Genomic DNA, 13,690 nt, shown 5'->3' on the forward strand with positions numbered 1-13,690 from the left:
AAGAGGACAGATTGATTATGTAGAAATGAGCTTTCTTGAAGACAGAAAGATTTATTTAACTTATTTAGACAAACTCTACAGGTCAGGATATGGTCCAGGTCGAGGGTTCAGGATCTTCCCGGCTCTGATGGCCTTATTATCAGAATAACTGAAATAAAATATCAAGCAGTAAATGTCAGGCAGTAAACCTGCCAGTAAATGTCGTAAGAGTCACATCTTGTTTCTGAGAGTTGTGAGGATTTGAACTTTTCCCACAGATCAAAGCCTGAAATGTCACCGTGTCCTTTGTTGTTCTTTTTATTAAATATCAGTCAGCTCTGTTTGTCCTGACTCCACTTGTGTTGTATGATCAGTGTTGCTGAGACATTCTGTAGTTTAAAATATTCGTAAAACATAAAAAGAGCATCACAAGTGAAGAAATAATCAAAGTAATTTGTAATTTGAAACCTTTTCCATTTTTTACCTCAAGCTTTAATGATTTTTTAGTGTTTTGGTATGCAACATGATGGGAATGATGAAAGTAACTTTTATTTAGCATTTCTCAAAACAAAGTTAGAAAGTGTTTTGCAAAGACAGCAATAAATAAGAATTAAAACATAAAACAGGCAGGTCCTAATTCATAAGTGAAGGGACAATCAGGAAAAACAAACAATTTAAGACATAAAATTCTTTTAAAGGAATTCTAAAACCCAAAACTCAATAAAAACTAAAAATAAAATAAATGTGGGATTGACCCATTGATTAAAGTATGTCTTAAGAAAAGATTTCAAAGTGATTACTGACACTCCATCTTTTCAGTCTGGTATTGGGAATTACAAAAAGACCTCTGCCCAAGGATCTCAATGTACGCTTCGGCTCATGTGGTGCTAAAAGTTCAGAGATATAGCTAAAAGCAAGGCCATGAAGAGCGGTAAATGTAAAAGGTGTAAATATGGATACAATAATGTAGCATCTTAATGCTTGACCATTGTTCTTCAAAGAAATAATTTTCCTTAAATAAATTTTAATCTCATCGGTAAAGAAACACAAAGGTTCACTCACACAAAACGCAGATCTTCTGGCTGTTAATTTATCCTGACAATCATGGCAATTAAAGAAATAAAAGCCCAGCTGATTACACATGATTTACTGTTTCTCTAAGAAATGTTTTAATTATCCAACTGCTGAAAAGAGAAAGTGTTTCCCTGTGAAGACATTTGCAAATCAATAATTGATGAAGGTTAATGGTTGTTTGAGCGTCTCTGAGCTGCAGGTGCATTATAAACCCTGATGGTCTCTTGTTCATTAACTGACCAGGCCATAAATAAATATTTAATTCATTGAATATAACTTGATTTTACAGTTTAATTTTAACCTCAGCTGCCATTCAAATTAAATTTTTCATATTTTATGAAGTCTTAGCAAACTTATAAACATATTTGATATCGTAGTTTCAATGTTGCATAAAAAGTCTATCCCTCTATTCTGTTTAAAGACCAAGTTAAATTCTGAAGGTGAATTTGGAATAAAAAAGACTCACAACTGTTTGAAAATTAAACAAAAATTTATTAAAATTCTTTACAAAAGTACAAACAAAGACAAAATACATTAGTTACACAAAGAGATGTACAGGAAGTGTTTTTACATGCGACACGTGTCATGAAACGCCTCCAGAGTCCTGAAGTCTCTCCATGTTGGAGGAAGTCCGTCCTGCAGAAAATGACCACATCGCTGACAGGAAGATTGGAAAAGTTTAATGTAGCTCCGTAACCAGGTCTACAAAGAGACAGGCAAAAGGACATTAATATACCTTTGCAACCAGATCAACACAGACATAAGCATTCAGAGAGACAGGTAGCTAGAAAGAATGGGGGGGAGAGTTGAATGTAGCTTTGCTCTCGGCCTTCACTACAAGACATAAAAACAGAATGAGAGAACTGGTTTTAAGGGCTGGCAGATCCTGAAACCCTGTGACTGACTCGGTGGGATATAACCATGCTTAACTCGACCTTGGCTTTAAGAGAGGGAGGCAAACAGGGACAGTTCATAAAACTTAGGCAAAGGAGAGACAGGTAGTTAAACAGACATTGAGAGGGACAACCAGGGTATGGATAAGTCATCCAAACAGGTCTATCAGTGTCTCACCATAAAGGATCTGACAACAACGTCGGGCATCTGGGGCAGCTGGTAGTGCAATAGGGCGGTGGTGGCATGGTCTGTTACCTAGAGAAATTACAACCAATCAGACTTCTGCACACTCAGCTCAGGTATACAGAAGTTCAAGTGAGGACAAGCCTTACCTTCTGGAACACCTGGTACTGGGACTTGGTCCAGATGTCAAGCTGAGGAGAGGCAGACAGGTTACAAAGGAAACAAACACAATGGTATCACAAGTTACCCGTCAGGTGAGGGTGAGCACGCACCTTTCCGTCCTCATTGTAAACATTCTCATTGTATCCTCGAACAACAGTTCTATCAATGAAAAGTGATCGCATGACCACGATCGCCTTCAACACCTTTCCAAGGGTCACCTGGGAGGGAAATAAGTCAGACAGACGAACATTAGGAAGCGACCATAGCAAAGACACTTTACCCCAAATTGCTCCCACTGCTGTGTCAGTGACGTGTGAATGTGTATGCATATGTATTGGGATAGTTAATACAGCCATTCTACATAGCAGCCTTTGCCATCAGTGTGTTTGTATGGAGTGAATAGGTGTGAGTGGCAAGTGTGATCTGTGGTGTGAGAAGCTTTGAGAGGTAAAAAATAGAAGTGCCATAAAGGCTTAAATCCATTTACCATTTACATTTTCCACCTGGTCTGAAACACACTACTTCAATATCATCTATTCTGATATTCTATTACCAGCAGTGGCTGTATTTTCTTACCAGCAGTACAGCAGATGTTCCGTTGGGTCTGAACAGCTCAATGGTCATGTCTGGAAACATCCTACCGATCCGAGAGATGACGTCATCCACATACCTGCAGGAAAAAAGAGAAACAAGCAATCAAGTATTATATTATAACTAACCTACTGGATCTCTAAAAACTAATAAGCTGCTGTTTTCCTAAAGCTCGGATGCAGTTCATTGAAACTTTGACCTTATAGAAAATAGTTTTATAAATACTAGAAGGTAACTTATCAAAGAGAGCTACCTATTGGTTATTATAGACAATTTACTAGTAAGGTGAGCCTCATCAGTGTTTTCATTATCAGTGTAATTACCATGATCAATATTTGTTCTCACAAAGAGCGCTATCAGCACTATAAGCACAGCAATCACTGGCAGTATCACCAGCATGATAAGAACTATCAACATGAGTAGCACCATAAGCGTTGTTTGCTTGGTAGTATTATTAAACAGTAAATTATATTACTAACTAGAAAAGCACTCAGAGAGCGCAGACCTCCACCATTAGCCCTATCTCCCAATAGTAAAGAATCCTTTAAAAAATTCCTGGATCCAGATGGTGATCCGGATCACTACCAAAATCTAATCAGTTCTTCCTTATGCCATTTCTGACATTCCCTGAAAATTTAATCAAAATCCATCCACAACTTTTTGAGTTATGTTGCTAACAAACAAACTAACTAACTAACTAACAAACAAATAAACAAACCCACCCGATCACATAACCTCCTTGGCGGAAGTAATAATTTAAGCCTTTTTAAGACCTTTAGAGACCTGAATTGGAAAAATTAATACCACTTTTTGTGCCGCAAACCCTAAAAAATGAAAGGCATGTGAGATTTCAAGGTACACCGGACCAGTGCTGAAGTTTCCAAATTGATGTACCGTTTATGAAATGTCAAAGACATCTTTTGACCATAAATGCCAAATTTTAATGATTTTTGGCACATTTAATGCCTCTCTTCTATCAATGTAGTGTAGTTTGATATTTTTCATAATACATTTTTGCAGGTGTGCCGAGCTGATTTCAATCACCTTTGTCAAAGAAGATCTGTTAAAATAATACATGATTCATTTTTTTAAGCGGGCAACTTGGTAGCCCAGATGATAGAAATATAGACAAGTGTCTTCCAACAGTACAGAGTTTATTTTACCACAGCTTCAAAAAAGAGGAGGGTTTGGGGGTCCTCCCCCAAGAAATTTTGAGCATCCAGCAGTCAAAACCCAAAAGCCGTTTATTGTTATGTGGACAAAGATTAGGCACAAAAAAAAGTTTGAGCTGGACAACAAAGATTGGATAAAGACATATTTTGGGCAATGTACCTTCTAAGATTTGTGACCTCTGACTGGTAAAAGTAAGATTTTTTAAAGATTTTTCGAGGATCTGGGAACCCTGAAATCAGGGGATTAATGATGGACTGGCAGAAATGGGAGTACTATTCTACTTACTTAGATGAACATAATAAAGTGATAGATCCAAATTTAATTTTAACAGATTTCCATACTTTTACTTTTGACTTTATAACAAAATTACTATTCTGTCATGAAATATAGTGATTTCTTTTTTTTTTTTGCATTTAAAAAACAAAACTAAACACAACAGTTCACCTTGAACCAGACTGAAGAAATCTAGATTTTATATGCTCTACAACACTGTTATGATAAATTACACAGTATGAATAAATTAAGATTACTGATCCTATAATGAGGGTGTATCACTATTAGTATTTAAGTTATATACCGTATTTTATTGGTTCCTGGGACCACCTGGGTGGGTGGGGGTGGGAATTATGCTTTACTGCATTACTACAGTAATAAAGTATGTGTTACTGCGGTAGCATAGTACAGGTACATTATCATTATCAAGCAAAGAGTCTATACGACTGTAGTATTATAGATATATACAGTTGCTATTACTGCAGGACTTACTGAGGAGGTAATACCAGGGTACTGGGTTGAACTTTGGGTCGTCTCTTGGCTGAAGCCCCCATCTGATTGGCTGATCTTTTGAGTGACTGTTGATTCAATAAACTGGAGGCCAAGCCAGCATGGTACTGCAACTGCACCGAGAAATACAACAAACAACCATCATCATATTTATCATTACAACACAGTGTGTGTCTGAGGTTACAGGAGTTCACCTGGAGGATCAGCTGTGTGAGTCAGGTGTGACAGAAACACTTATGGCAGATAAGTGGGTCTTGATTGGAGGTGGGGGTTATCATCGTAACAGACATCAACAAGATTTTTAAAATGTAGTCATTAGTTGATGGTTAAGTGTTGAGAGGGTCTCAGATGGTTAATCAGCTGAAGATCTCTTCAGATCAATGCGAGAACAGACGTTTCAACATAACACAGAAGAGCCTCCATGATTCTTTGCCCTGCTAGAGGGATGACACGGTTTTCCAAATCCTTCTCTCTATCTAGCAGAGCAGTACAAACTCTGCCATTCTCCTATCGGTGTCCAAAGTCTGTGAACAGAGTTCCTTCAAATAATTTTGAATCAAAATATTTACATTCACAGTTGCAACTAGCCAGGCCATTTATGGTCTGCCACATATCAAAGTTAAGGAAAGAAAAGTGCCTTTTTTCATATAACCAAAATCTGGAATATTGCACTTTAAGTGTAGCTATGATTTGTAAATCAATATTGCATAGCCTGGGATTCTTCAGCGTTTACCCTAGAGATGACCTTTTTTTGAAAGTTGAATAGTTTTGCACAACAGAAACAAATACTTTTGTAATCAATTTCAATGCATAAATTCTCTCTTCTCAAAATTATCCAATAGGCAAGGTTCACAAAGGAAAATTGTCAGTGTTAATAAACTCCTGTAGTGTTAAATTAAACACTTTTTTCTGAGTTTATATAATTCCAAAAGGTTCTGAGTTAAACTTAAACTTTGGACCATGTGATTTTTTTTTACATGTTAAAGTGCACTTTAATACAGCATTATGTTATCTCCTTTCATATAAGGTGTTAATTTGGACTGTTAACAATTATAATTATTGACATAATACAATGCCCCTCTCATATATGGCAAGAATGCCACCTTGGCTTGAGTTGAACACCAATGACAACGTAGGGGGTTGTCTGGCCAAGACTGAGGCCGAAGGTAGAGCTAAGGCAAGCCTTAGATGATAACTTCACTCATGGTGCAAAAGCATCAAACATCAAAACATCACAAATCAACTGAAAACTTGAGCAGCAGGGATCACTCAACAGGCAAAGTCCAAACTCATATAAATACATCTAAAACATATCTACACACTCTGCCCAAGGGCATGATTGGGAAACTCAGCCCACATGTTCCCCTGGGTTGAAATGGCAGTGGGTAGAGCTTACACTGTGGGAGTTAAATCAACTCTGAAATGTTTGGCACTTAAATTTCAATACTTTAGTTTTTGCTGTGGATCTTCACACAGACAATGTAAATGTAACTGTATCAATGTGAGCTTGTGTTTACCTTATTGGACCACTTGTAGGCTTGCAGCAGCTGTGAGTATAGAGGAGTTTTGTCTTGAACTGGATCCAGACTGAGAAGGCCGCTGTTGTGGAGAGGATGGGACTCTGACGGGCGACCAACCAGGCCACTGAGACGCTCCAACTCACTGAGACAGAGACGTGTAGGTAGAAAGATGAGCAATAGAAAGGTGAACTGGGATGGACAGGTTAGAGGCAGACCAACAGGGACAGATGTGCGTGTCGTTTACAGAGCAGAGTGAAATCCAGACTAGAAACATAACTACTGAAAGGATAAACAATGATAGTAAGAGGGGGTGTTATAAAACCCCGTTTTTATTTTTTAATAAATAATGCGGCTCAATAATTCCGACTAATTTAACTTTTTTATAGTTTAGTGCATATGAACAGCAGCTTCCTCCTTAGTGGAAGGTTGATGTAAAAGCAGATTTTCCAACCAAATTTTATTCATATTTCAGCCAAGTCTGCCAGCAGTGGTGCACTTAATAACCATTCAGTCGTATGCACTGAAACATGGAGATGTGCAAAGACAACCGCTGTGAAGAGACAAGGGTTCAATGATGTGCCGCTCACTGATGTACTGCTACCCTGGTAAACATCTTTCTACTTTGAAGCTGGTAATAAAAATCTATGTAGGACAAGATTACACGCCTCCGTGTTAGGAATCTGCACAAATGTGAATACGGTCTGCTAAGATACTGAGATTCTGATAAACAAAAGCTGAGTGTAATCTGGAGTGGCGCACTCACTTGAGGTCTCTGTTCACTGCCTGCAGGTTGTCCTGAAATTCGGCTATAAACTGCTTCTCTCGACCCTCCAGGGTCTCCCGGTTTTTCATGCCATCCTTGAGGGACTCAAACACCCGGCTCACGCTGGAGCGGAGCGCCTGAATGCCGCTAATTGCATGAGAAAAAGCATCCAAGTTCACTCCGACGTTCACTCCATCCGCCATCTTCTCTTTCTCGCTGTGGCTGCTGTCGCTCAAAGATGACGTCACAGAGATCGGCGCATACGTATGTGCAGGTAGTTTTCTCAAACAACGAAAATTTCTGAGGTGTTTTTATGTGGTTATGACACAAACTGCAAATGATATTGACGTCTCTATATGAAAAGTAAAAGACAGTAATAATAGTGCTTTCTTTGTCATTTCTGTTTTGTAATAACTGTATGCAGCTAGGGTAAGGTAGGCTATCAAATGAAGCAGACCTTCCCAAGAAATGACAACAGAAAAAAGAAACAACAGACTTTTTATGGTGAGTTTATGGGTGTAAAAGAAAGAAGGATTAGATAAGACTTTATTCAGAATTTACAACAGGATGAAATCCACAGAGATAAGATGAATAGCCCTGTTCACACAGGATGCCACCACAAACAGTAAGCTTATTAATTTGTGAGAACTCCGACCTGAAGAGAAAATGCCACATGGTCACAAAAGTAAAGTAGAGTTATTGAGTGTGTAAAGCATGCACTTTGTCTGGTCTCTGAAGAGGCATGAAGCCCAAATATGGTGGTCGCTGTATTGGAAATACCGTCTCACCCTAATGTTCTGGCAAAGATGTGGAGTTTGGGTCGGCAGATGTGCCTACCTGTTATTCAGTCACGCCCTAATTATGAATAACTGCCTAATACAGTGTGCATTAAAGAAATAACGTCCTAATTCTCAGTTCTCTTTTATCAGTCTGTAAATTTGCTTATTCCTGCAGTGAAAATGGGCTTTTTAGTAAAGGTTCTGATGAGGATTCCTTGCGGTTTGCAGCCAGCCTCTAGTGGACCTGTAAAGAACTGCTTTTTTTTGTATTTCTGCATTGACTTCATTCTTCAACAACAGAGGTTGGTGCTTGAGTTGAATGTTTATTGCAGTAACATTTCTTTTGTCTAGTGTCCAGGAATCATATGGCTGCTGCTTTCTGCTATCTGTATGCATCCTTTTGCATCATGAACATTCTTGTGGTTACACCTGCTTGTGTGTGATGCATGTTTCTGCAGGAAACCTCTGGGGCACACTGAAGAGCCAAGGCTGTATACAACTACCTGATTTGTGGGATGCAAACAACAAACATGGGGTCAGTGAATATGGTGGTAATTCTGAGTTCAAAACTAACATAACACTGGGCTGAAATCTTGTACCTCCAAAATCACCACTTTTCAGGAAGTTAAAAAAAGGTTCCTTTTTAATTTAATTTAACACTGAATGGTCATCGTAAGCATCTTTTGGACACTTTTTATTGCTTTAGAATAGGCCAAAACCCACTGACAGATGTAAAGGTTGACCAAAAACCCAGGTTAATGAAAACAAAAAATAAGATCATGAAAAATAGAGATACAAGCTTTTGGCCGTATGCCTGCATTAAGTAGTATTACTAATCCATTGTGATGTCAGTCCACTCAGGTGGGCAAAAGCCATCATCTGCACTCCATTACTAGAACATTTTTATCCATGAAGGACGTAACAGCCTGGTGTTTTGGTGTGATTGGTAACCATGTTAATTGGTGACTTTCAGCCTGATGTTGTCATTATAAGAGCTTTTGAGGACAAAAGGAGTCCCTGTGAATGCCTTTTTGTTTAGTTTTTAAACAATTATTTTGTCAAAACATACTCATCAGATAAGTAGTTACAAAAAACTTAACTAATTCAAATGCAGCTACTGGTGCACTTGACAGAAAGTTACCAGTTTACAGGGTCACAAGTTGAACCAATACATAGATTTTCTTTCTACTGTTTTTGCAGGTTTAAACGTTGACACCTGGAATATCTGTCTATCCCAGCTATTTTGACAGGCATGTTTGTGGCTTGAAATTATTATGAAACATGGTAAGGATGCGCATGATTGTAAACTTTTTCAATAAGTTTGCATGGTCAAACTTCCTGTCGTTGTGCTCTATTAACGTCTGATGCATCCTCACCCCACCCAACCACGCCACATATGTGCATACTGCAGTCAGATCTGCACTGCATTAACTTTTGAGGTTACGCACAACTGATATGCCGAACTGATGCAGGGGATGTGTGGCAGCCATTGTGCATTCATGTACACAGTAAAAGGCAAGTATATCTCCAGCTTGTCTGATGCTGTCTTCCACCAGTTATCCTTCCTGCCTTCTGTTTCCCCTGGGTGTCTATCAGTCTCACTGTGAACATGCCGCTCCAGTAGATTATCCTGCTAATAACCTGTTTGTACCAACCTACTTTTGCTTCCACGTCCTCCGATGGGGAAACTCCTCCAACATGGCCTGCCATCCTGGGATTGGAGGAGCCTTGTCTGTCTTGCAATATTCCTGCTCTTTGTGGAGTCAGACACTTGAGAGATTGAGATCACATGCTCCTCCTGTTATCAGCACAAGAGCCCAGACAATCAAAATCCTTCTCCATCTGCTCCTCATGTTGGAAGGAGTTTTGTGGAGTCCATTGTTCTTTCATCAGGAATTTCAGCATGGATAAAGAGTGTTACAGACTGGAAGCCATGGGTTGCATCTCCTCCCCCAACTCAGCCTCCACATCCTAGAAATAATGTATGTATACACACAGTACAGTCAGTGAACAGCTATCTAATTATGTTTCTGTCTTTACACGCTTTTTATGAGATGTAAAAAGCAGTGGTTTCCCAGGACCCACACAAAAATAATGAAACGTTTCTGCCCACATTTGACAGCTAGATTTGTTGCTTGATTGATAAATCCAAACAGAATAGGCACACATGTTCTTACCAAAAGACCCTTTATAAAAACTACCCTGTAAGTGTGTTAACATCTTTTCTACTAATACGTGCAAATCTCATTTGGACAAGCTCAGAGCAGACAAAGCCTGGCGCCCCCTCACATCTTTGGTCCCCCTTTTAAAAAGAACTGGACTCCAGAGTAGAAACCAATGATCAAAAGAGTCAAACCTTAACCTTAAGGAACTTTCTCCGTCACTGCCCCCCTACATATGCTCTAAACTGATTTCATTACAGGTTTCAAGAACAGCAAATTCTCGCTCCTTGTGAATTAGAAAAACTTTCATTCCAAAACTACACCCAACAAGTCTGTAGATACAAAAACCCCTAAAGAATATACCTACCTATACTCTAATTTAAAATGTAAGCTTTTAACAAACATCACATTTAAAATGCACCAAAAGCAAATTGAAAATTTTGTTTTGTATAATATTTTTTATATATGTTTTCTAGACATTGTTAAATTTTAATTATATCTAATTAGACTGGTGTAGTTATCCTATTTCTACAAATCTAATGAGAGAGAGAGAGGGATGGAGGAGAGAGAAAGAGGTTGAGTTAGAGAGAAGAGATAGAGGTAGAGTTAGAGGAGAGAGAGAGAGGGTGATTGTCTGTTTAGCTCTGAGAGGTTTATCTTCAGGTGGAGAGAGAAGAGGGGGAGGAAGAGTGAAAGAGCACGAGACAGGAGGAGATTATAAAAGATAAAGAGGAGTACAGAAAGAGAGAGAGGACAAAAGGAGATAACTGAGTGGTACGTTAAGAAGAAAAGACAAGAGGAAAAGTTGATTCTACTGAAGGCATTATGAACATTTTTAGCATTTTGGCAAATGTTTGATCAGATTATCAAGAAGAGAAACTACAGACCGACATGTGGGGTGATGAACAGGTGAGCAACACGGACTGAAAGAATGACAGATTGTTTTTCTGTATTTCTGTGTTCATAGAGAAAGGCATGTGAGTGAAAAAAGACAGGAGATGAAAAAGACTGCTGGAAGTGGCTTAGGCTTCTCTGATCTCACATATGATTTCAAGCTTTCGTAAAAAAAAAATCCCACTATTTACCATTGCCATGGTGATAGACAGGCATCTAAACTTTGATTTAATGGTCTGATGTTTTCTTCTGTGTTTATAGAGACAAACAGGTGTGCAGATAGACAGGTTTACATGCTTTACATCAAAGTTCATTTTTAAAGAGGACATATGAAAAACACAGATTGACAGGTGTTCAGAAAATCAGGTGTGAAGTAAGTGGAATGTAAAATTTTAGAGCTGTTAGGATGTAACAACCACCAAGTGTTTAGAAATACAGGTATACAGACAAACAGGTAACAGGTATGAAGATGCACTGTATATTAAAAAATGTATAATCCTCTCAGTCTGTCATTAACTTTTTAACACTTTGAATTATATCTGTTATGTCAAATATAACTTAAGTCAAGAGCACATGATTAAGGTTCTTTCTGCAGCAGCTGTCCAGTATTTTAACCAACTATCTGCAGCTGCCACAGTCAGGAGAAGGCAGCACACATTACATTTTCTAGTCAAGTGTAAAGAAATACATGTATAGAAGCAGACAATTGCAGTCCCTATAAACAGCATAGTCATTAGTCACGAATAGCATAGTATAGTATAGTCATGGCCAATAAATATATATATATATATATATTTTTTTTTTTTTTTTTGTTTGTTTTTTTTGATATATATATATATATTTTATTACCAAAAACAGTGGCAGAGTGGGAGGGTGGCAAAGATAAAGCCACTGTTGAAGAAAACTTAAATTAAATCTTGACTTGAGTTCACCAAAAGGCACGTAGGAGACTCCATGGTCAAGTTATTTGGTCTGATGAGACCAATATGGTGCTTTTTGGCCAACAGACAATACGCAGTCTTAGATGTTACAGAGGTGTGGTGTATAAGTGTATAATATTCTGTGTTTCCCTTTATGCTCATTTTAATTGATGTCAGTCGACCGGGCTACGTCACATTCATAGGCGTGCACAACACAGCGAGCTCCTCTCGTGTGTCAACATTAAAAATAGCTTTCAGCACAGTTTATTACAAAACAGCGCCACCTTTAACCCTGAACTCATTAACCAGCAGAAAAAGGATTTGATTTTTAGATTAAGAGTTGAAAAAAACCCAGACTTTATGGTGCCATAAGACTGTGTCTCCCTAATACAGTGAACACTGACATCCTGAATCCGCCACACCAACTTTGTTTTAATAAAGAAGAGAAACAGGCAAAGTCTCTTAGTCTCAGTTTAATCATCTGTGTTGATGTTCGTACACAAACACAGAGACAGGCACAGAGACCAGTAGACAGACATACAGAGAGACACATGGATGTATAGGCAGACAAACAGACGGACAGGATGGAGGGAACAGTATCAGGAGTTGTTTTCATATCCAACATTATTTCTCTGGAGGCTGCAAAGAGCTGTTCGCAAAAAACTTTACACAGCTGAATATGATAGTTCATATATTAAAGATAACTGTCTAACCTTGGTTCCACTCTGAGGCTGCTCTTAAGCATTGTGTCAGATTTTATTACACAGTAGTTCACAATGAGCAGTGATTTAGTTCTCACCTGGTCTGAGTGCATCATACTGTCCTCAGGTCTAAATGATCAAGGTTAGCATTATAATGGCCCTCTCGTGTGGTCAGGTCTATCAGTCCCTAGTGCTAACTGTCCCCCGGTCTAACTACACTCAGGGTTAAGTTTCACTGCGTCAACCTGGACAAAGTTTTACAATGTCCGCCGTCCTCTGTTCAGTCTGAATATGGTCACAAAATATGTATCTGTCCTTAAGTCAACATTTCCTCAGACTTGACCATTGACAGGTCTATCTGGACCATGATTGACAAGGTCTGACTGTTGTTGTGCTTTATTATTCTAAGGCCTATCTGGGAGAGTTAAACCTGATCTAAATCTCCTAGGGTCTATCTAGACAAAGTCTGATTAGGTCTAACTGTCCTTCAACAAAAATGATCTCAAGTGTGTTCTTTGACCTAACTGCCCCTTGGGTGAACCGTCCCAGGTCTAACTTACCTGCCAAAGTCAAATTATTATTTCACTGAGCTGTCCTTTAACACAGATGTCTTCAGGTCTATCTTTCCTCTGACCAAACTGTCCTTCGGGTGGACTTTTGGAAGGTCTAATTATCCCTCGACCAAACTGTCCTTAGGTCCAACTGACCTAAGGTTTAGCTGTTTTCTCACCAAACTGTCTTCAGATCCAACTGTCCTTAGGCCCAACTGACCTTCAACCACACTGTCCTCAGACTTATAGTCTTTTGACCAAACTGTCCTGAGGTCAACCTGTCCTTTGACCAGTCTGTCCTCAGATCCAACTGTCCTTTGACCCCACTGTTCTTTGATAAATATGTCCTCAGGTACAACTTTCCTTTGGCCAAACTGTTCTCAGACCCAACTGGTTTTTGACCCGACTGCCCTTTGATCAAATTGTTGTCAGGTCTCACAGTCCATTGACTCAAATGCCCTCAGAACTGTCTTTTGACTGAGCCCGTCCTCTTATTAAATTTTCCTTTGGTCTATCCTTAACTCTATCTGATCTTTGGACAAACTGGTCCAAATCGATGTA

The 13,690-nt window shown here is 38.8% G+C and overlaps 1 protein-coding gene across 1 annotated transcript; it reads right to left on the reverse strand.

The window, feature by feature from the left end:
• Positions 1-1,524: 1,524 nt before the first annotated feature.
• Positions 1,525-7,354, reverse strand: med27 (mediator complex subunit 27). The gene is made up of 8 exons (XM_041787859.1): positions 7,123-7,354; positions 6,357-6,501; positions 4,822-4,952; positions 2,869-2,962; positions 2,403-2,510; positions 2,280-2,321; positions 2,125-2,202; positions 1,525-1,755 (listed from the first exon to the last, which is right to left on the reverse strand). The coding sequence occupies exons 1-8, from the start codon at positions 7,323-7,325 to the stop codon at positions 1,621-1,623; spliced, it is 936 nt and encodes a 311-aa protein (XP_041643793.1). The 5' UTR covers positions 7,326-7,354; the 3' UTR covers positions 1,525-1,620.
• Between the last annotated feature and the right edge of the window lie 6,336 nt (positions 7,355-13,690).

Source organism: Cheilinus undulatus, linkage group 5 (genome assembly GCF_018320785.1).
Source record: "Cheilinus undulatus linkage group 5, ASM1832078v1, whole genome shotgun sequence".
Taxonomy (NCBI): Eukaryota; Metazoa; Chordata; class Actinopteri; order Labriformes; family Labridae; genus Cheilinus; species Cheilinus undulatus.

Coding starts and splice junctions, on each gene's coding strand:
- med27 (XM_041787859.1), bottom strand. CDS start 7,325: ATGGCGGATGGAGTGAACGTCGGAGTGAACTTGGATGCTTTTTCTCAT. Junction 2,322..2,402: donor TTTACAATGAGGACGGAAAG/GTGCGTGCTCAC, acceptor GCCTCTCCTCAG/CTTGACATCTGGACCAAGTC. Junction 1,756..2,124: donor TTGTTGTCAGATCCTTTATG/GTGAGACACTGA, acceptor GTCTCTTTGTAG/ACCTGGTTACGGAGCTACAT.